Source organism: Pinus tabuliformis, chromosome 5_2, assembly GCF_031772625.1.
Source record: "Pinus tabuliformis cultivar Carrire ecotype Pingquan chromosome 5_2, CPIR1, whole genome shotgun sequence".
In the NCBI taxonomy this organism is placed as follows: Eukaryota; Viridiplantae; Streptophyta; class Pinopsida; order Pinales; family Pinaceae; genus Pinus; species Pinus tabuliformis.
Genome location: NC_142306.1, coordinates 519465705 through 519488376, shown reverse-complemented (window position 1 = coordinate 519488376; position 22672 = coordinate 519465705). Strand labels below are relative to the sequence as shown.

The 22672-nt window shown below is 36.7% G+C and overlaps 1 protein-coding gene and 1 pseudogene across 2 annotated transcripts in view; both read left to right on the top strand.

Annotated features, from left to right (window-relative positions):
- LOC149159966 (uncharacterized) overlaps nt 1-3538 on the top strand; it is a 91706-nt gene extending 88168 nt beyond the window's left edge. Inside the window, exons 3-4 of one of the 2 annotated variants that reach the window (XM_089436595.1) lie at nt 2150-2229; nt 2681-3538. In XM_089436595.1, coding sequence (XP_089292721.1) covers nt 2150-2229; nt 2681-3343 — 743 coding nt within the window. In that variant the 3' untranslated portion in view covers nt 3344-3538. Of the gene's footprint in view, nt 1-2145; nt 2230-2680 lie in introns of both variants that reach the window. The other variant, XM_089436594.1, reaches the window with a different exon arrangement.
- Nucleotides 3539-4973: 1435 nt separating this feature from the next.
- Nucleotides 4974-22672, top strand: part of LOC149159965 (uncharacterized) — a 64191-nt pseudogene continuing 46492 nt past the window's right edge.

The window sequence follows — 22672 nt, the reverse complement described above, 5'->3', positions numbered from 1 at the left end:
GTGTGAGGTATTTCTCACTAATCCTCTGTCAGTCATATTCTCTGTATTGGATAGCCAGCAAGGCATCTAGAGAAGGTATTCAGAAAACTACTGCTTAATAATACAAATCCTCAGTTGCTGCATCGGTTTTCCCGCATTGAGTTTTTCCGGGGACATTTGTCCAAAAATAATTGTGTAATGTGTTGTGTATTTCTTTCTTTCTTAGTTATTTGTTTCCGCATATAATTTTAATTGGTGAAGTCTACAGTGTATTAGTTTCGATATTTGCTGTAGGAAGCAGTAAATAATTTGTTCAGTAATTAACAAATTGAAGGAACTTAATCAATTGCTGTAGTAGAAATTTGGACTTCCAAATTTTCAAATGGGCGAGGAAACATATGACTGATGCAGGTGGCGGAGATATGAACGACACGTTGTCATAGGCTACTAGTGGCTCTCAGGGGTTGCTGGCTGCCAATTAGAAGAGATCACGGGAGAGAAATTTCTCCTATAGGGTCACCCACTTTGGGTGGGTAATAGGCTGCAAGGCCACAGGCAAGCCTAAAGAAGGCCGAGGGTCTTGCAAAGTCTGGACAGAGGTCAGGCCAAAGGCTAGAAAGAGTGCCATGGGTCTGGGAGGCTGTACAAAAGCAACAGGAAATCCTAACCAATGTCTGAGGTGGCTGGTTGAAGAGAAAAGAAGGTCTGATGCAGTGGACAGAGGTCTGTCAACTAGAGAAGAACCCTAACAATGGATTGTTAGGATACTACAACAAGCAGATAGAAGACTTCAGGAAAGCCTTTTGCAAAGGACAACAACAACAAAGGTCAGTGGGTTAAAGGTACAATCCCTGGTGAGTTGTCTCGCTGGTTGTGTTTTTTGTAGGCAAAGGACAACTATTTTATTGTATCTTGGGTAGATGAGAGCCTAAGTCATAAGGCCTCAGCCCAAGGTTACTGGTCAAAGGATTGACCTGTATTTTGTCATTGTATTGGGGAGTCTAAAGGGCCATGATCCCTGGTACGGGAGCCCTGAGGTTGTCTTATTAAAGGACTTGTAAGAAACATGTTTGGGCAATAAATATTGTGTACTATATTTATCTCATCACTGTTATATTTCTGCTGTGCAAAGTTCTTCAAAGTTGGGCACTACTAGTGTGTTTATGTTCCTAGCTAAGGCATAGACTAGGCCTATGGTGCGTGGAGATTCTAACAAAAAAATTAATTAAAAGGTCTCTTACTTCAAGAATTTATTATTACAATTAACTACTAGGGTATGTATCTGATTAGATGAATCATGGGAAATGAAAACAATAGATTTTCCCTTGTTTGCGTGATGGAAAATAGCCATAGTGTCCTCACAGCTCAATCCCTAACTTGCATCTAACAAACTAGATTGTTGCTTGGAATAATATTAACATCAGCTTCATAAACATTGTTTAGAGTAGCGATCTTAGCTCTCAAAGTTCAATTTTTTGCATAAATTTCAGCAAAGGCTGATTTGTGGCATGCATAGCAGTCCCTATTAACCTTGCATATTCAAGCACTCTCCTCTTGGATTATTACCACTTTAACTCCATTTAGATCATATATGGATTGGCACTTGGCTTTGGGGTTTACACCTTAATACTCTTTTTCCACACTGCTCACTTTCCATTACACTACTACCATTTGTTTTACTTAGGCTAACTGTTGACAAAATTACCTTGAGCCTCAGTTCTATAGCCATAGTAATCATATTTTAGGAAAGCCTCCCCATGGGTTGGAGAACCAGGTAAAATTGTGAGGAAGTGCTACTGTGGTGATAGTGGGTAGCCTTCTTAGGTGTGCAAACTAATCCCTTGATGCTTAGGACTTTACATCATTTCGGGGTGCTATATTTTGTTGTAACAGAATTTATTGGTTCTTTTCAAGGATGTTGCAAAATGGAGTATTGCAAATCATGCATCGTTGCATTTATGTAACAACAAAGTTAGCTGCTTCTTTGGATCACCCAATAAATAAGTAGACACTTTTTTTATGCATATCCTATTTCCATTTTTCTCGTTAGTATCTACTGTCAGAATTCTAATGAAACCTGCAAGGATGTGCATCTATTGTAGAAAAGTTGCTGAGTTCAGAACCTGTTTAATGTGTAGATTCAGTAATGGTGCTTTCTCTGTACAGGTAGATTTCCTGAATGCAATTCTTGGGTTCTCAAAGAGTCATGAACCTTGGACAGTACCATGGACGGGAGGAACCATCATACAGGTTTGTTCTTTATGCTTAATTTTCATTGCTTTGTGCCGTCAGTCATTTTAACGTGTGCAATGCATGTATATGAAGTGTGGGAAAGAAAACAGGGTAGAATAATTATAGTCAAATGGTGTTAGATTACTGTATGAGTCTTGTGTTCAGCAGAGGATTACATGTGGTAGATTGATGGAAGTAAAGGAGTTGTTGAAGGATTTGAGAGTACCTTAATGGAATTGCTGTCTTCTTGTTTTCTATCCTTTTTTTTAAAATTATTTCAGCAGGGATTAGAGGCCAGTGGGTTAAAGGCTCAACGTCTCACTACTGTTCTTTTTTGTTTGCCTTTTGTATTCCCATAATCTGCATTTGTCTTGTGCATTTTAATATTCTGTGCAAGGACCAGCAATTTAATGGTTATGCTTACTGTTCTGTAAAATGTGTTAATAATCCTAATTCATTTGACATACAGGTTATGTTTCTTTGGTTCTTTTCCTTTTGGCTTGTTGGATCCTGGATAATTCCATTTGTGGCTCACACCGCTGGTTTTCGCAAAGACTATATGACATACAGAGGTCAAGCTATGTACAGTCTTGTGATAGATATTGCGGAGGGAGCTGTTGGACTGGCAATATTGTACCGATGCTTAGCTCGTTTCCACCCTCTTCCAAATAATTGGTTTCGTATCAGCTGGAAAGGAAATTGGCATATAGATGCTTGCTTGGGTTGCTTGATGTTCCCCTTGGTGAACATGTTATCACAAATTAATCTAGACTTGCTGCCATTTCCATCTCCCATTACAGCCTCCCACGTAGAGAAGTCAATAATGGCTCGAGATCCAGTTGCCATGCTTCTTTATGCCATAGTTGTCTCAATCTGTGCACCTATCTGGGAAGAGGTGATATTCCGGGGATTCCTTTTGCCCTCTCTAACACGCTATATGCCCATCTGGAGCTCTGTACTTGTTAGTGCTATTGCATTTGCATTAGCTCACTTTAGCATGCAACGTTTACTTCCCCTTACATTCTTGGGCCTTGTCATGGGTATTGTTTTTGTACGCTCACGCAATCTTCTTGCATCAATGCTCTTGCATAGTTTGTGGAATGGATTTGTATTCCTGGACTTATTGAGATGACGTCCCTGCAATTTGTAGTTCACATTTGTGACTGTGCAGTGTATATAGCAAACATTAAATGGCCAATGCAAAACATTTTGGCAAAAAAATATTATTTTATCAGAAGGGCACTCTAATACTTTCATTAGAGGTCTTAACTATTTTTACTGTAAGCTGTGGGAGTAGCAATGTTAACCAAAATTGGTGATTACTTGAGTGAGAGGTTGCCTGAATATCCTTGGTGCCTTTAATTTTTTTTAATTAAACAAATAATATTTACAAAGAGCAGAAACATTATATGGTATATCCAAGGGGTGGAGGAGAAAAACATATCAAAACTTTTTCCTTACCTCTGCTAAAGCTGAGATAAATTCAGAATAGGCTAAAGCATATAAACCCCTGACATCCTATATTAGGAGATAGCACTTAGCTTGCTGGTTACATATCTCTTCCTGCCAAATTCTACAGAGTGAAGAACAGAGCTATCCTCATTGGCAAAAATACACTTACATCTTAGTTTCCTGATAGAGAACAAAGCAGCATTTTTGAGGCAATTCCGCAATCCCATAAATGCTGAAAGAACTAACTGTTTGGAATCACCTAACAGGGTTTCCCTTGAAGGAAAATCCCTTGACACATGAAGAAACCTGCATCTGAACCTGCTGCCAACAACCTATGGCTATCTGGCATTTCCACAAAGTGTGCTTCAGAGATTCTGTTTATCACAAACTGACACTGAGCATCCATGAAATCACTTTCCACTAGATGAGGTTTTGTTGGCAGTCCTGGTAGATGACCGGCCAAGCAAAATCTCAGGATCTGAAGATGTCCTTCCAGCATTGGAGATGGGGGCCAAAGGGTGTTTCTGATGAAATAAGGAGTAAAGTTTATTCATATCATAGTTATGGTTGGGTTATCAATAGGGTCTTGCATTTGGATATTCATCTTAAACGATTCCTCAAGAGGGATAAACTTTTGGATTTCCTAGATGGGCAGTCTGTCTAGAGTAAAGAGAGTTTTTTAATGAACTAACACCCTCCAAACCATCCATGATCTGGGGTTCAAATGCCTTTCCTGGTGATCCTGCGAGCTTGATGCCGAGCATTCTCTTCAGTACATTGGCCTTGATCCTTTCAGCTCTATATTGGATGCTAAGTCCCATCTACAACTACTACCCATCCAGTTTCAACTCACATACTTGGAAACAACCTTCAAGCAGACAACATGCTCTTTGGGATAGAAGATCCTCTGACCTAAAATATGTGGAAAAGAGAACGTCACATAAGACGAAGTTACCTTGGATTCTGTGAACTTTCTTAGCCTGTAAAATCGTGTATCTCAATAAAACTTGCCAAAGCGCTGGACACTCCAAGCACCTCAGAATCCATTTTGCTGCTCACATTTTTTGCTGAGACACCACCAATCAATCCCAAGCTATCCTTGAAAAAATACTGACATCCCGTATGATCAGCGACAACTTTTGGTCTCCACCATATTTGGACCGTGGGAATGTCCTCAAAATCTTTTTCTGTCCATTAAAATAAGTCTGACTTTGGCAACTAACAAGATTACATAGTAAATATTTAGGGATCTGGACTTGTGTAATTATTCGATATTTGGCGATCCTTTTTGGTACAGATCTTGGTCCAGCATGTGGGAATGGTTTCTTTACTGGCAATTCAAGGATTTTCCTCTGGCAGGTAAGTTGACAGTCATTGCTTTTCCATGGTAAAATGTTTGATTTGGTAGGCTGTCTCTTATTATTTAATTCTGTAACTTTCCAAAGCCTACTAGGAGAGAACTTCAAATATGATGTTCAAAATTTTTGCTAAAATTTTATGGTAACAAATAAATCATAATTTTGACATTCATCTTTGTTTAATTTAGCTAAACATTGGTCCCTGATGTGGCTATCAGGAGTGTCATAATGTTACGTATATTTCAAGGCATGAATAAGGAGTTGATAGGATAAGGGGGAGTTTTGTTTACCTTTTTAATTTTACAGTCATGGAGGCATGGCCATTTTAGATCTTGTAAATTTTTTACAACATAACATTGCCATTGCAGTCTGCACTGTCTGTATCACAGCACTCTAGAATGTAAGAATGGAAATAATACAATATGAAGGCCTAGTGCTAGTCTTAAAGAGAGCGTGTTCCTATATTTAGTGTTAATGGCAAAATTTTTCGAATGGGTGAATTATCCGAGGTTCAAATATTTATACTCCACGTTTTTTATATTCTTTGGCATCAAATATTTCCATAAATCTTTTGTATCTCTGTAATTTGCCAATACAGTTTTAAGAGATAAGACCATAAACTTATATTTTGCTCTAGAATGTATTTTTATTCTTTGGCATCCAATATTTCCATAAATCTTTTGTATCTCTGTAATTTGCCAATATAGTTTTAAGAGATAAGACCATAAACTTATATTTTGCTCTAGAATCTCTGCCACGCTGCTTGACATTTGACCATAATAATTAGAATCATTTGCCATGTTTGACTTTTCTGTTATGAATAAAAATATATAAATAAGGTAAAACAATAATAATAATAAATAATAATTAATTAGTAACTAGTTAATGAAAATGTATGTCCCAAATAACATAATGGTTAGTGAAGAGGTACCTGCCTACGGTATATAAGGAGGCCCTCACCCTCATTGTAATCATTTAGTTTCATATCAATTTTTTATGTAATATTTAATATACAATTATTTTTTCTACAATGGATGTGTTTGTCTTCGAAGTATTTTAAAGATTTCCGCTTCGTATACGAACTTTGTTCTTTATATTGGTATCAGATCCATGTTGGCAGATCCCGGCCTTTGGGCATCAAATTATTGTCACAACTAAAGTGTTTCGTTACACAAGTTGGAGTTTTTCCATTTTCGGTCAGACCCTTGGCCACTTTAAAAAAATAAAATAAAAATTGAAGGAGAACATTCATATATAGAAAAAGGTTTTATATTATTGATAAAATGTGCATGATAAAGTCAAAAGAGAATCTTTCCAAATATCTTTAAAACTGTACGTAAGAGAATGAAGAGTAGATAATATTATCATGATCATTCATTAAGTGGTTTACAAGCTCATCGTTTTAGTAAACTATGTAATTGCCCATGGTATTTTCAAATACAAAATCTCTTTATGAATGGTAAGTTTTGCTTTTTACGTGGAGAAAATTCACCGAGTCAAAGACACATAAGTGGATATATATTTTATATTATACTCCAAAGAGGTGAAAAATAACCACGTTTCACTAGGGTTGCAACTTTTCAAAAAGAAAAACAAAACGATTATAAATATATGTAGAAAAAAAATTTCTATTAAAAAAAGAAAAAAAAAAGAAAGCTAAAAAAGAAAAAGAAAGTTAATTTTTTTTTTAGAGTTTAAGAAAAAAAAACTAATTGTGGAGAATTAAAAAAATTGTATATATATTAAAAATGAAAATAAAATAATAATAATTACCAAGGAAGGTTATCAAGTCAAGAAAAATGGAGCCTAATTCGAAAATAAAGGATGAAAGATTCTCCTATAAAAGTATTCTAATTGTAGAATTTACATTATTTACATTAAAGGGGTGTATCAAAGGGAAATAAATTAGTATCGCTACTAATCAAAACATCAAAGGTAATTACATCAATATTAATTTGACAAATCAACTATTAGTTCTAGAGCCAAATATAGGTGAATGAGAAGGTATTTTTGGCAAAAAAGAATATGAAATTAATGATTTACAAGTGACAATTGATCATTATGAGTACATATTTCAATTCTGTGTCGTAACTATGCTTGACAAAGAGGTTGACATAATTCTCGGTCAACCTTGGTTCAGGGAATTAGGGATGTTCTTGTTGAACAAAGAAAACAAATTCTTATTCCTTTACAAGAAGAAGATGGTCATGTTTCAGTTCATGATAACGAAATCAGAATTGATAATGTTTTCATCAAAAGATCTTAAGGATATTTCGAAATTAATGTTTCAATAGAATCCAAAGACGGTGGCAAAGAAGCAAAGAGAGATTGAAGAAATCATATCCAACAAAAACAACAAAAATTCATGTTTGAAGGAGCATAATTAGAAACTACTTACACAAGTGAGAAAATGTAAAGCTAAGAAACACCATTTAGAACAGGAGAAAGAAAATTCTGACAAGAAACTCAACGAAAGTCTATCAGGAAAATAAGATAAAAGTTTACGCTTAAAGAACATTAACCAAAGGTTATTAGAACAAATCAAGTGTTTAAAAGATGAGAAGCTTGAAGACCAAAATAAAGACGATTCAGAAAATGACGAACTTTCACGTCTAAAGAATCATAACCAAGCCCTATTTATGCAAATTAAGAAGCTTAAAAATGACAAAAAATCACTAAATGCCAAGTTAGAACAACTTCAAGGAGAAGTATTGAAGCCTCCAGTCGTTTTGGTCCAAGTTGAAGATAATTGAATAAATATTGATCCACTTTATATCACAACTCAAGAGGATAAAAAACCAAAAGAAGTTAAAACATATTCAGAAGTTGCAGTTCAAATGATGAACATTCTAAATGATGATGCCAACTCAACAACAACACCATTTAAAGGAAATCAGGGAACTGCCACTAACATGATAAGGGAAAATCGAACCAATAAAATTTCTCATCGACATCCATACCATAAGAGCAGACAACTAAGTTAGTCTATATATTTGAATAATTTAGAACAAAAACAACAGATTTATGTTTCAAGGAATACTGAAGTTTGCAGAATCCAACCCTATGATAACAATTCATTACAAAATTCCAGTGATCAGAAGATTCCACAGAGGGTTAATTTAGGATGCTCTGATCCATTCTTAGTTCGACAATTTTGTTTATCACTCAGAGCATCATATTGTCTAGTATCAACAAAGATGAAAGTTCATAGATGAGAATGTTGGCATTATGGTTCAGGTGTTGTCCTTAATGGCAACCCATTCAGGTGGTAGATCACTGTTCTTCATGTCAGCAGCAAAGATTGATGATCAACTCTTAATTTATTGAAAAATTTAAGAAGGACGCAGATACACCTTTCAGAAAGTGCGTACCCGCAGGTAATCCATGCATAGACCGCGTCCAGGGACGCAGTCCAGCCGTTCAGAAGGTGCGTCCAACCAGTGCACACTTTTTAAGGCAGAGAAAAGCACACGTGGGGGTTTCTTGTGATTTACTCCCGGTATCTAGCCGACGGTATTGTGTTTTTAAGGTGTCGGCTCGTGGTATTGTTCCTTGATTTGAGGAGGAGCTTGCCTATATAAAACAAAGGAGATCATTTGGTTTGAGCATGTTTTTGGTTGAACATCTTATGAGGGCTAGATCTGGTCTAGATCTAAACAAGGCGAATCTGATGGACCGAGATCTCTTCGACTCTTGCTCGGATCTGTAGATCTGACTGTTTGGGTTATTTCTAAAGTCTTGAAATCATCTATGCCCGGAGGGACGCAGGTGCAGTAAGGGTTCAGGTGCGCCGGGACGCAGGAGCGAAGCGTTTCAGGTGCGTCCGGGACGCAGGAGCGAAGCGTTTCAGGTGCGTCCGGGACGCAGGCTAGCAGTTGAACAGGATGCGTCCGGGACGCAGGTGAGCAGTTGAACAGGGTGCGTCCAGGGACTCAGGTCAGCAGTTGAGCAGGGTGAGTCCGGGATTCAGGCTAGCAGTTGAGCAGGGTGAGTCCGGACTCAGGCTAGCAGTTGAGCAGGGTGCTTCCTTCTCTTAAAATCTTTGTCTATCATTGTTGTGTTCTGGGTTTGGTCCTATTATTGTTGATCTGGTTACTACAGTTGATTGGGTAATTCTCTTACACTTGATGCTTATGGATCTAGTTTGAAAATTTATGAAAAGTGGTCCTTGTATGAAAAGAAGTAGGGGGTTGTAGCTCCCTTCCAGGAGAAACTGGAAAACGAGAGAGAGTTGTAGCTCTCTGAAGGTTGCAGCCTGCGTACTGGTAAAGGACTGCACTAGTACAAATCCATTGTAAAAGAAGTTTCTAATTTGAAAGAAGATAGAGACATATTGCAGCAGGTGGTTTTTTCCCCACATTGGGTTTCCACCTTACATCTTGTGTTCTTTGGTGTGACTATCTGTTTTCTTTTGTTCATGCTCATTATTTTATGGTACTGACATGCAAAATAATTCAAAGAACAAATGAAGAAGATTTATTAAAAGAATTATATAATACTGATTCACCCCCCCCCCTCTCAGTATTATTTCCAATAGAGAAGATATTCGAAACGAGAAAAGAGATCAAGCCCTTTCATCATTAAGCTTTGAGAACAAATCTTTTTGAAGAGGAAGACAATGTGTGAATAAATATATATAAAATAATACAAATAATATAAAACAATAATAATAATAATAAATAACGATTAATTAGTAACTAGTTAATGAAATGTATGTTTTTAAGGACATAATTGTTGGTAAAGAGGTACCTATGATAAAAATTCATTACAAAATTGCAGAATCCAACCATATGATAACAATTCATTACAAAATTCCAGTGATCGGAAGATTCCATAGAGGGTTAATCTAGGATGGTCTGATCCATTCTTAGTTCGACAATTTTGTTTATCACTTAGAGCATCATATTGTCTTGTATCAACGAAGATGAAAGTTCATAGATGAGAAGATATTCGAAATGAGAAAAGAGATCAAGCCCTTTCATCAGTAAGCTTTGAGGACAAATATTTTTGAAGAGGAAGACAATGTATGAATAATTATATATAAAATAATATAAATAACGTAAAACAATAATAATAATAAATAACGATTAATTAGTAACTAGTTAATGAAAATGTATGTTCCTAAAGCCATAATTGTTGGTGAAGATGATTACAATAATTATCAATAATCTTCTCTAGCACAAGAGACTCAATAACGAAGTCTGAAACATTATAGAGTCAATTATTAATGGATCTGCCAACTTTGTCAAAAGTCGGGATCCAGATATTGTGGGGGCACTGGTAGGTACAATCAATATAATCATACATTTTTTCCAAATTAAGAAAAAGCCTACAAAAGTCAGGCCTATTGGCCCAACCTCTCTAAATATAATATCAAGACTCTGACGTGCAACAACATCATTATATGCAGACAAAACTTGACAACCTAAATTAGCTTGTTGATGGTCCATAAGGGAGTAGACTCACTCCTGTTAGATGCTTTTGGGTTTTCAGTTGTTAACCTATTTTCTTATGTTTGAGGAAGAGGAGCTATTAGCCAATCAAGACAGTTTTAGGTCATACCTATTCCCTTTTTGTTGAGGAAGACAAGCTTGTAGCTAATTAGAGGCAACTTTTGGTCATTTTCTAGGACTAAAAGGCACTTTCAACCTAGATAGTATGTGCCATAAGGCTAATGCCCCTTGTGGTCATTGTTGAGATTAAGTCTAGTGGGGTCATGTGCTTTCTAGTAGCATTTAACCTTAATCTGGTTGCTGTAAAATCTGGCACCTTAGTGCAAAGTCTCATCAAGCAACTTAGTTTGAGTGCAAAAATGGAAGTGCTACCACTATCAACTCAACAAAAACTCCTCTTATTTTGTGATAGACACAATTCAACACAAGGGGGGCTTCCCTTGTAAATCTTGGGAATCAAGTAACCAAATTTAGCTTAGGCTAAATGCCCCTTGTTTCCATTCATATTAGCAGCGTTGGCAAGGTCTAGTCAAGGTGCTAAGTAGTGAATACACAGGAGATGGACCCATTTACCTCCTAGTGCAATTTCCTCTCACTTTAGGCCGAATCATACAATGGCACAGGGAATATCCCAATCTACACACTGTTGGAAAATCGATTAGGGCAACATTTAATTTACTTTTCCTTTCACGGAATTTACTTGTGATATTATGTTCTTGTTCTTAATTATGATTATGTTCTTATCATCAAATAAATGCCAAAATAAGATCACAACCATAAACAATGAACATAAGATATTGGCTCAAAGCTAGGGAAAAGCCCTCCAAGGGGAAAACCCAAAAGAACTTCTCTTCTTATAGAATCAATTTCAAAGGAGACCTCCAAGACCAAACCCTGGACCAAGGCTACCGCCAAGAACCAAGTCAACTGCCCAAAGTTCCTTCTTCAATGCAAGATAAGGCCTTCCAAGAGTAGCAAGACAATATTCCTTCAAAGCAAGGCTCTTTTAGCCTTTTGTTTCTCCAAGCAAAGTTGTTGGGTCCCTATAATAGTAGTGATTACCCCATTACTATTGTATTTATACCCCTTATTTATATTGTTGTGCCCCTATTACCCCCATATTGTTATTTTTGTGCCCCATAGAATCCCTCTATTGTTGTTTTTGTGGCTTTATATTATTATTGTTAGGTCGGTTGGATTATATTGTGACTCCTTAGACTCCTATATATAGAAAGGAGGTTTTGTCATTTGTATCATCCAAGAATTGTTCATTTATGTAATGTAAAGGAGGTTGCCCCCTCGAAGAGGCTGAATTCTAAGGCGTTGATCTATCTTTTCTTGAGTTGGTTTCATAACATTTGGTATCAGAGCTTTGGATTCTAGGGTTTCGCTGCTCCAAACAGGTCATCGTGGCATTTTCGCTATAACTTTTTTTTCTGTGACGTTTCAGAAGTCGCAAAAAAAAACCATTTGAGAAGAAATCGCGTTGAACCTTGGGTCCAAATTTCAGAGCTTTTTGCGCGATATTTGCGGAGATATGATCTGAGGAAGTTGGTCTTTTTGCAGACTCCTGAATTACATTCAAAATAGGTGACCTGAGGAAAATCGTCATAACTTTCTCTCTGGGAATCAGATTGAAATTTAGTAAGAAGGTACAAAAAGAGGACAAACTATAGTTTCTTGTATATCTTTTTCAGAGCCAAAGATCGAAAATTGTACACGTGGCACTTCATACAAGTTCGCTCCTCTGAAAAGGTCTATAATCAGGTCATCTTGGGAGATTGTGCATAACTCTTTCTTGGAGAATCCAATTTGGATCAGACTGGTGGCATTGGAAAGAGGACACAGAGAGCTACTACAGGTCACAAATTCAGAACTAGATGATTGGAAAGTACAGAGATACATCAGAGGCAATATCAAGCTCCTACAAAGTGAAAAAGGTGTGTAATTTTTTTAAATTTTTTTGCTTAAGTTTGGTTTGAAAATTTATTTTGAAGGAATTCAAAGGGCATAGTAGAGCATTATTATCGGTAACTGATGCCCCGAGGAAAGAAAATGAAAACACCTAGTAAGGAACCTGAAAGCTCTAGCATGACTCATGAAGAAGAGGAAGAAATGCTACATGATATATCAAAATTACAAGAACAAGTGCAACAAATGTCACTCTCACAAAAGTTAACAGAAGCTAAGATAAATGGCATGGAAGCTAATATGAATGACATGGAAGCTAAGATGGACAATTTGAAGATAGATTTGAACACAAATTTGAAGACAGACATGGTAGATTTGAAGACAAATTCGACAAATTTTCTATAAGAAATACTTACTAATGGTGAAAAGGTAGTAAAGGAAACTCATGATGAGAAGAAAAGAAATGTTAATCATGATTCCATAGACGCTAATGTTGGATCGAAGAATCACCATATTCCAAAAATCGATATGAGGAAGTTTGATGGCAAGGATCCCGCCACATGGATATTACAGATGGAGCAATTCTTCGATCTCAATAATGTGCAAAACGCACAAAAGGTACGTATGGCAACTGTATATTTGGAACCAAATCAGTTTGTATGGTATCAATGGCTTTGTTCTCGTAAACAATTTATCACTTGGGCAATTTTTACGGAAGAATTGATAGCACATTATGAGGATACAAAAAGCAACACTTTTTTTAGCCAATTGATAAGTCTCAAACAAAAGGGTTCAATAATGGAGCACATTGAGGAGTTCCAAAAATTGAACATAAGGGTAAAAGATATTCCAGAGGAGCATAGGATTGATGTGTTCATAGGGTCTTTAAAGGATAATATCCAACATGATGTTCGCCTTTGGGAACCTGATTCATTAGAGAAGGCATTCAGGTTAGCAAGAAAAATGGAAAGCAAAATTATGGCAACTAGGAAGCATACCATTCACAACTATAAAGACGGAAGTGTTGTTGCCCCTAGTCTTCCACAACCTACAAGGTTGACACCACAACAATTGGAAGAAAAAAGAGCAAAAGGGCTTTGTTACAATTGTGATAGCAAATACACAAAAGGTCATAAGTGTGCTGAGAAGAAATTATTCTACATAGATTGTGAAGAGGAAGAAGAAAAGGAGCAAGAAAGGTCAAAAGAAGAGGATATACTCCAGGAACAAAGCCTAGATGAAGAACAAATAAATCCGACCATATCTTGTAATGCATTGGCGGGAATTACCACTCCTCAAACCATCAAGATAGAAGGACAAATCAAGAAGAAAAAGGTAATAGTGTTGATTGATTCAGGAAGCACCCACAATTTTATTCATTGTAGGGTAGCAAAAGAATTGAATTGCTTCCTATATCCAGCACCAGAGTGTCAAGTGATGATTGCAAATGGAGGAACAATAAATTGCTCTGGAAAGTGCCATAATATCAAGCTATCCATGGGAGAATATGTATTGACTAGCCCAATGCTTTCCATTCCAATGGGAGGTGCTGATGTTGTACTAGGAGTCCAATGGCTACAATCCTTGGGTACAATAGCTTTTAATTTTCAAGAACTTTTCATCAAATTTTCTATGGAAGGAAAGGAAGTTGAATTAAGGGGTATTGCAGGGAAACCAGGAAAGATAATCAGCTCTAATGGCATGACAAAGCTTCTAAAAAAGGAGCAAAGAGGTGTAATTGCACAATTATGTTCGCTAGATGTTTCCACATTGGAATCATCTATTTCTCCAGATCTCCAAAAAGTCCTGGACAATCATTCCAAGGTATTTGAGACTCCCAAAGGTCTCCCACCTATGCGTGATCATGATCATGCTATTCATCTGATTCCAGGAAGTGTTCCTCCAAACATCAGGCCGTACAGATATCCCTATGTCCAAAAAAGTGAAATTGAACGTATGGTTGCAGAAATGCTAGAGGCTGGTATAATTCAACCGAGTCAAAGTTCTTTCTCAGCTCCAGTAGTATTGGTGCACAAGAAGGATGGATCATGGCGCATGTGTCCGGATTATAGGGAGCTCAACAAGCTCACTATTAAAGATAAGTTCCCCATTCCTGTCATTGATGAATTACTGGATGAATTGCATGGATCAATTTACTTCACCAAGTTGGATCTTCGTTCGGGATATCATCAAATCAGAATGAAGATTGAAGACATTCCGAAAACGGCATTTAGAACTCATGAGGGTCATTATGAATTTTTGGTCATGCCTTTTGGCCTTACCAATGCACCTTCAACATTTCAAGGTTTGATGAATTCAATTTTCAAACCATTCCTTAGAAAATTTGTGTTAGTATTTTTTGATGATATACTAATCTACAGCAAGTCTTGGAAGGATCATGTTGAACATGTTGACAGGGTGCTACAACTATTGGAGGAGAAACAATTATATGCAAAAAGATCCAAATGTTTCTTTGGAGTCCAGGAGGTGGAATATTTGGGTCATATTGTATCTCATGAAGGAGTTAAGGTAGACCCTAGCAAAATTAAAGCCATTAAGGAATGGAAAATCCCCACATCCATAAAGCATCTGCGAGGATTTCTTGGGTTGACAGGGTATTATCGCAAGTTTGTTAAGAATTATGGGAGAATAGCAGCACCTCTAACAACATTATTGAAGAAAGATTCATTTTCATGGACTCCGGAAGCAACAAAGGCCTTTGAACATCTTAAAGAGGCAATGTGCCAAGCACCGGTCTTAGCTACACCGGACTTCACAAAAACCTTTATTGTGGAATGTGATGCTTCAGGAAATGGAATTGGTGCTGTTCTAATGCAAGATGAAAGACCCATTGCTTTTGAAAGTCGTCCAATCAAGGGAAAGTTTTTAAGCAAAGCTATTTATGAGAAGGAAATGTTGGCAATACTCCATGCACTTAAGAAATGGCGACCCTACCTAATGGGAAGACACTTCAAGGTAAAAACGGATCATGATAGCCTTAAATACTTTTTAGAACAAAGATTATCCTCTGAAGAGCAACAAAAGTGGGTCACAAAGATGTTGGGTTATGACTTTGAAATCATCTACAAAAAAGGGAAGCAAAATGTGGTGGCAGATGCACTCTCAAGAAAGGATGAGGATGTGGAAGCATTGTTGTGTGCCATTTCTATTATCCAACCAGATTGGATAAACGAAGCAAGGGAGGAATGGAAGAATGACGAAGAAGTGTGGGCACTTATTCGAAAGCTACAACAAGATTCCAGTACTTCTGATACATTTAGCTGGAAAAATGATTCGTTATGGTACAAAGATCGCTTATACCTCTGTAAGAATTCCCAGCTAAAACAAAAGATTCTTATGGAATTGCACACTTCTCCCTTAGGAGGGCACTCAGGATTTTTAAAAACTTACCACAGGGTTAAGAAGGAATTTTTTTGGGATGGCCTTAAATCAGATATTCAAAAGTTTGTGGCGGAATGTTTGGTTTGCCAACAAAATAAAGTTGAAACAATTAAGACACCGGGTCTATTACAACCTTTATCCATTCCAAGCCAACGTTGGGAGGAGGTTTCAATGGATTTTATCACAGGTTTACCCAAGTCTGAGGGAAAGAGTGTCATCATGGTGGTAGTTGACAGACTTACCAAGTATGCACACTTTTGTGCATTATCACATCCATTTAAAGCCAGTACAGTTTCTACTGCATTTATGGAAACAGTTCAAAAGCTACATGGAAACCCAAAGATTATTGTAAGTGACAGAGATCCCATTTTCACTGGAAATTTTTGGACAGAATTATTTTCTTGTCTTGGTACTCAGTTAGCTCATAGCTCATCTTATCATCCTCAATCTGATGGGCAAACTGAGATAGTAAACAAATGTTTGGAAGGATATCTTCGTTGCTTTGTATCTGATAAACAGACACAATGGGTCAAATGGTTGCCTCTGGCTGAATGGTGGTATAACACTTCCTTTCATACAGCAACAAAAATGACCCCATTTATGGCACTTTATGGGTATCAACCACCATCCATCACATCATATTTAAGAGAAAATTCTAAGGTTCAGGCAGTGGAACATCACATCGAACATCAACAACAAGTCCTCCAACTCTTAAAGGATAACCTCGTGTTGGCACAAAATAGAATGAAACAACAGGCAGATCAACATCGCAGTGAAAGAAGTTTTGATGTAGGTGATTGGGTATTCCTACCATATAAGCAAATGTCCCTAAAGCAAGCTAAGAAGGATAATAAATTATCACCAAAGTATTATGGTCCGTACAAGGTGTTGCAAAAGATTGGTACTATGGCATACAAATTGGAGCTTCCTGCAGCTTCTCGATTGCACCCAGTTTTCCATGTTTCATGTTTAAAGAAGGTTATAGGCGACAAGCTCCCAATTCAAACAATATTGCCAGAACTTGACGAGGAAGGAAAAATTATATTGGAACCGGAAGCAGTCACAGAAACAAGAACTCGACAGCTACGAAATCGATCAATTTCAGAGTATCTTATCAAGTGGAAGAACTTATCCGCTGAAGATTCCACATGGGAGGATGAGAATTTTATGCAGAAGTATCCAGAACTACTCAAGCGTTGAGGACAACACTTTTTTGAAGGAGAGGGGCATGTTGGGTCCCTATAATACTAGTGATTACCCCATTACTATTGTATTTATACCCCTTATTTATATTGTTGTGCCCCTATTACCCCCATATTGTTATTTCTGTGCCCCATAGAATCCCTCTATTGTTATTTTTGTGGCTTTATATTATTATTGTTAGGTCGGCTGGATTATATTGTGACTCCTTAGACTCCTATATATAGAAATGAGGTTTTGTCATTTGTATCATCCAAGAATTGTTCATTTATGTAATGTAAAGGAGGTTGCCCCCTCGAAGAGGCTAAATTCTAAGGCGTTGATCTATCTTTTCTATCTTTTCTTGAGCTGGTTTCATAACAAAAGTCTACAACTTATCCTGCGATTTTCGAACCTGAAGTGCATCCAAAACACCTGAGCTTCTTGCACGTGTGAGAAAAACCATGCAAATTCAGACCTTCAATTTCTTCAAGGGCTTCTCCCTTCCTTCACTAGCCTTCTCTTTCTTTCCTAGGACCCTCGCATTACTTAACTTCAGACCGAACCCAAGATGTATGTGTTTTGATGTGTGTAGCAATAGGTCAAATGCTCTCCTTTTATAACCTTCCTTAGGGCTCAAATATCCCTCACAAGGTTGACTTCATGTATGCTGGTCGACTTGGTTCTTAGGAGCCTTCTAGACATTTCCATATACAAAATAATTTTCCTTTCCTTGATACAAGTGCCCGAAAGGGTCTTTTACAATATAACAATGACTCTTTGACTCATGTAAGCCCTCGGAGACCTATTGACAAATAATTTGAGTATGAAACCCATGCTCCAAAAAATAATTTACTTTTTAATTCTTTACATCATTTTCTTTCTCCAAATAAGATTTACATCATTACATGAGTCAAATGACAATTATGAAGACCGAAACTAGTTACATTCTTCAACACTCCCTCTTAACTAGGGAGGTATTCATAATTTTCCAACTGGTACAAGGACAATACTCCCTTTGAAAAGTTCTCATAAGAAGAGTCAGATTGATAAGCCAACTATAAGTATCAACATTATGATCAACCAACACTGTCTTTGAGGCCTAACTAGACAATCTCTACTTCATTCAAGAGCATTATGCTGGGAGGCTTTACATGTGATACCACACTACCTCTACAAGGCAGATACCCCATCTGGATGTCCACAAAGTGTGCCCTTTCAGGACTATTCTTGTCATGGATTCTTGGGGATGAATCCTAAAAAAGCATCGGTCCCTTTGCCCACTCTTATCTTGGATCCTTGTCACTTCCTCAAAGAGTGTTGGTCCCTTTCCTTTCTTGGATGTTCTATTCTCAAGGAAACCACAGATTCTTATCCAATCCTTTACCATTCTCTCTCCAAGGCCTTCACTTAGACTTACAACTATTAGTCCTAGTCAAGTGCTTGACACACGAAGTAGAAAATGCACATGTGATGTCCAACATCACTCCCTCTCAATTAGAGACGATATCCCTATTCTCCTTTTAACTTGAGAATAGATCATTGCTCCTATTCAAGGAGACTCCTTTACTTCCCCTCAATTTTAGAGGTGATTCCTGACTTCCTTTCTAATTGGGAAGTCATATCCACAAGATTTCTAGCTTGTCTTCATAAGAGTATTAGTTTCCAATTCTTCATAGCTGTCTGGCTCCCTCTTTTCTTTGCATCTCATTGTATCGAGCTTGCTTTCTTTCGAGGTATCATGGAGCCATATTCTTCAATATTGTGATAGGTTCCAAGTCATTAATTTTGTACATCACTCTCAACTTGTCAATTTCATTGAAGGCATTGTATTGAGCCTTCCCAAGTTTCCAGCTGATCATAAATTCCACAAGAAAGTGATCTCCTTCCACCTTCAAGTTATCTTTTCGCACTACTACCTTTCAATCCCAAGATGAGTGTTTTCACAGTTTCCAGGTACCATATATTGAGCTCCCCTCAATATTCTTAATACATTCCATTCATACAGTTGAACTTACCTCAATTGTCATTCTACAACATTCTTTTGTTAGCAAGACAATATATTAACCAGATAACAAACAATAAATAGTAACATCAGACTTACGTCATTGTGACAACATCTTCAAGGTCCATCTCCATACGATTCTTCCTTCATGCATCAGAGCGCCCAAGGATCAAACTTGATTACCAAGTTACCATTTTCTTATGGAGATTATACTTGATGTTGATCATTAGTTAATATATTCTAGCAAAAAATTCTTAGCACTCTATCCATTCTAGAGCGAGTTAAATTCATCTACTTAGCATCATATAATTAAATGAAAGATTCACTATGCATGTGACCAACCTTTTTTCCAAGACTATATGAATCCTACGCAAAGGTTACTTTTAAACATGAATTCCTAACATTTCACACAATCATCTAGTTATATGTATTTCACAATGAGCCTGCAACTCGACCAACTACATTCCTTCCTACTTTTTAGAGTGTTGTTTCCATATGATACAGAATATATATTGGTCTTGTCAAAATGAATTTTTCATGAGCCTTCCAAGATGATGACTCTTATAGGATCATGATGATCCTCCTTATCAAAATGACTTCCTCTAACATAGTGTTAAAAAATGTATGGATGAAGGACTAGATGATTTCTACTAAGCAGTTCAAACAAGTATACTTTTAAATATGCTACTATCACATGCTTCTATCTATGATGCCATACTAAAGCAAGATTCCAAAATGATACATGCTTACTCCTTTGATGACCTTGATAACATCAGTTTCTGCAGGGTCCTTACAATTCCCTCCCTCCATCATGCTTATCATCACCAAGCATAAGGATTGCTTTGCTTATCCATCCTTCTCATTTTTCTTCCTTTGTTATGTACCCACAACATTCACCGACAAGCACAACCAAGAAAAATACAAGGGAATGATAATGACCCAGGGTTTCATGGCTTTCATAGATGGTATTCTCCTAGGATTCTTAGACATAAACCCTAAATTCTTTTGACATTTATCATAGAAACATCATCCTAGGGGTTTTGATATCATATCTTAAATTTCAATTCCACCCTCTCTCAAGATTAACGTATACCCTATCTACAAAACCTAAAATTGAAGAGTTAGGGTTTCTATGAGGGAACAAGTAGATTAGGGTTAGGGTTTTCACATAGACTAGGGTTTCAAGTTTCATCTAGGGTTCCTATATACCAAAAATTGCAAAGTTCATGAACCCATAGATTCCAGTTATACAAAACATGTTACAAAACCCCAATCACTTTATCGATCCATTCTTTAAACTAAACAAATATATATACCTTAAGGACTATGTACCTTTGTCTTCCATGATCACTTGGAAGCTGCTACAAGACCTTCTTCAAGGTCTCAAAATCTTGATCAAAGCATGATTACTTTCGTTTTTGTCACAATATTTCCATCAACATTTCCTTCAAGATTCAACATTACCTTAAATGATCGCAAGATACTTGATGCTAATTCAAGATGCCAAGCTGTTTCTTCTTTTGTTTTATGCTTAGGGTACACTGTAATTACCATTACAGTCCTTCTAACTCATGCTTATCCTTCTTAAAGTAATTGCAAATGACTTCTTTTAATTTGTTTGTTTTAACAATAGGTTTAGTACTTATTTCTCATATCTATATATATATATATGTATATATATATATATATATATATATATATATATATATATATATATATATATCTATATATTGATACTCCTGAAGCCTTTTTTGAAACTTCAAACCTCAAACTAAGGCTTCCATTACAACTCCTTGCTTCAAAGACTCTTCTTACTTCGGTGCCTTCAACAATAGATTCAAACTTGTGCTATTACTTTGCAACCTCAAACCTTTGGATAGGGATTTTTGTTAACACTATAGTAGTCTTGATACTAGGATTGAAAATAGTTTTATTTAGTGCAACTTCCCTTATTCTTTAAGATAACCTCTTTTCGAGCCCAATAGTCCTGATCTGAATTTGATTTAAGGCTTTATGACCCCTTCAAATAGTCCACTAGAAGACCCATGATCTTTCTACAAACTTCGCAATAAATGAGACTCGATCTTGCCACCGAGTCTTCCAGAAACATTTTCCAAGCCTTCGCTCTTATTACAGGGATATACCTTTCATCAAATTGTGCTTAACTTTTTCAAGTGACTCTCTTTTGACCTTATTTTAAGGCTACGGTTTCGATGTCAAGTTTTGATATGATCTAGAGTGAAAACAATGATGAAAACATGCCTATTCTAGGCCAGAAACATGGTGACCTTATCTCAGAGAATTTCGACCCTCAAAGATATTACAAATAATCCTTACTTCTTGTCTTGAAAACTCTTCAAACTACAATGGTCTTCCAACTGCCTATGATAATGACCTTAGCTCTGATACCATGTTGGAAAATCAATTAGGGAAACATTTAATTTACTTTTCCTTTCATGGCATTTACTTGTGATATTATGTTCTTTTTCTTAATTATGATTATGTTATTAACATCAAATAAATGCCAAAACAAGAAGATCACATCCATACACAATGAACACAAGATATAGGCTCCAAGCCAGGGAAAAACCCCTCCAAGGGGAAAATCCAAAATAATTTCTCTTCTTATAGAATCAACTTCAAAGGAGACTTCCAAGACCAAACCCTAGACCAAGGCTACCACCAAGAACCAAGTCAACCACCCAAACTTTCTTCTTCAATGCAAGATAAGGTCTTCCAAGAGTAGCGAGACAATGTTCCTTCAAAGCAAGGCTCTTCTAGCCTTTTGTTTCTCCAAGCGAAGTTTGCAACTTATCCTGCAATTTTCAGACCTGAAGTGCATCCAGAAACCCTAGGTTTCTTGCATGTGTGAGAAAAAACATGCAAATTCAGACCTTCGATTTCTTCAAGGGCTTCTCCCTTCCTTCGCTAGCCTTCTCTTTCTTTCCTAGGACCCTCACATTCCTTAACTTCATACCAAACCTAAGATGTATGTGTGTTGATGTGTGTAGCAATAGGTCAAATGATCTTCCTTTTATAGCCTTTCTTAGGGCTCAAATATCCCTCACAAGGCTGACTTCATGTAGGCTGGCCAACTTGGTTCTTAGGAGCCTTCTAGACATTTCCATATACAAAATAATTTTCCTTTCCTTGATACAAGTGCCCAAAAGGGTCTTTTACAATATAATAATGACTCTTTGATTAATGTAAACCCTAGGAGACCTATTGAAAAGTAATTTGAGCATGAAACCCATGCTCCAAAATATATTTTTCTTTTTAATGCTTTACATCATTTTCTTTCTCCAAATAAGATTTACATCATTACATGAGTCAAATGACAATTATGAAGACTAGAACTAGTTCCATTCTTCAACACACACTTCACCAACCGACCTAAGAGACCAATACTTAGAAACACTAAGTATGATGAATGTTAGGATTTAGTTGAAACAAAATTCTAAGTTTGTTATATGATTTATAACTGTAGAAAATACAAACCAACATGCAAACTCACTCAAAACAACTAATAAGTAGTAACCTCTAATGCTTGAGAGCGAGGGAAAGGTACAAATAGCAAGTGAGATGACTCATCTTCGATTATCACTTGACTTATAACTTGGTTTATACATGCTTTTTTTTTTTTCTGCCCTATACTTCCAGATCTACAAAATTGACAGAAAACACAGAAATACTTAATTTGG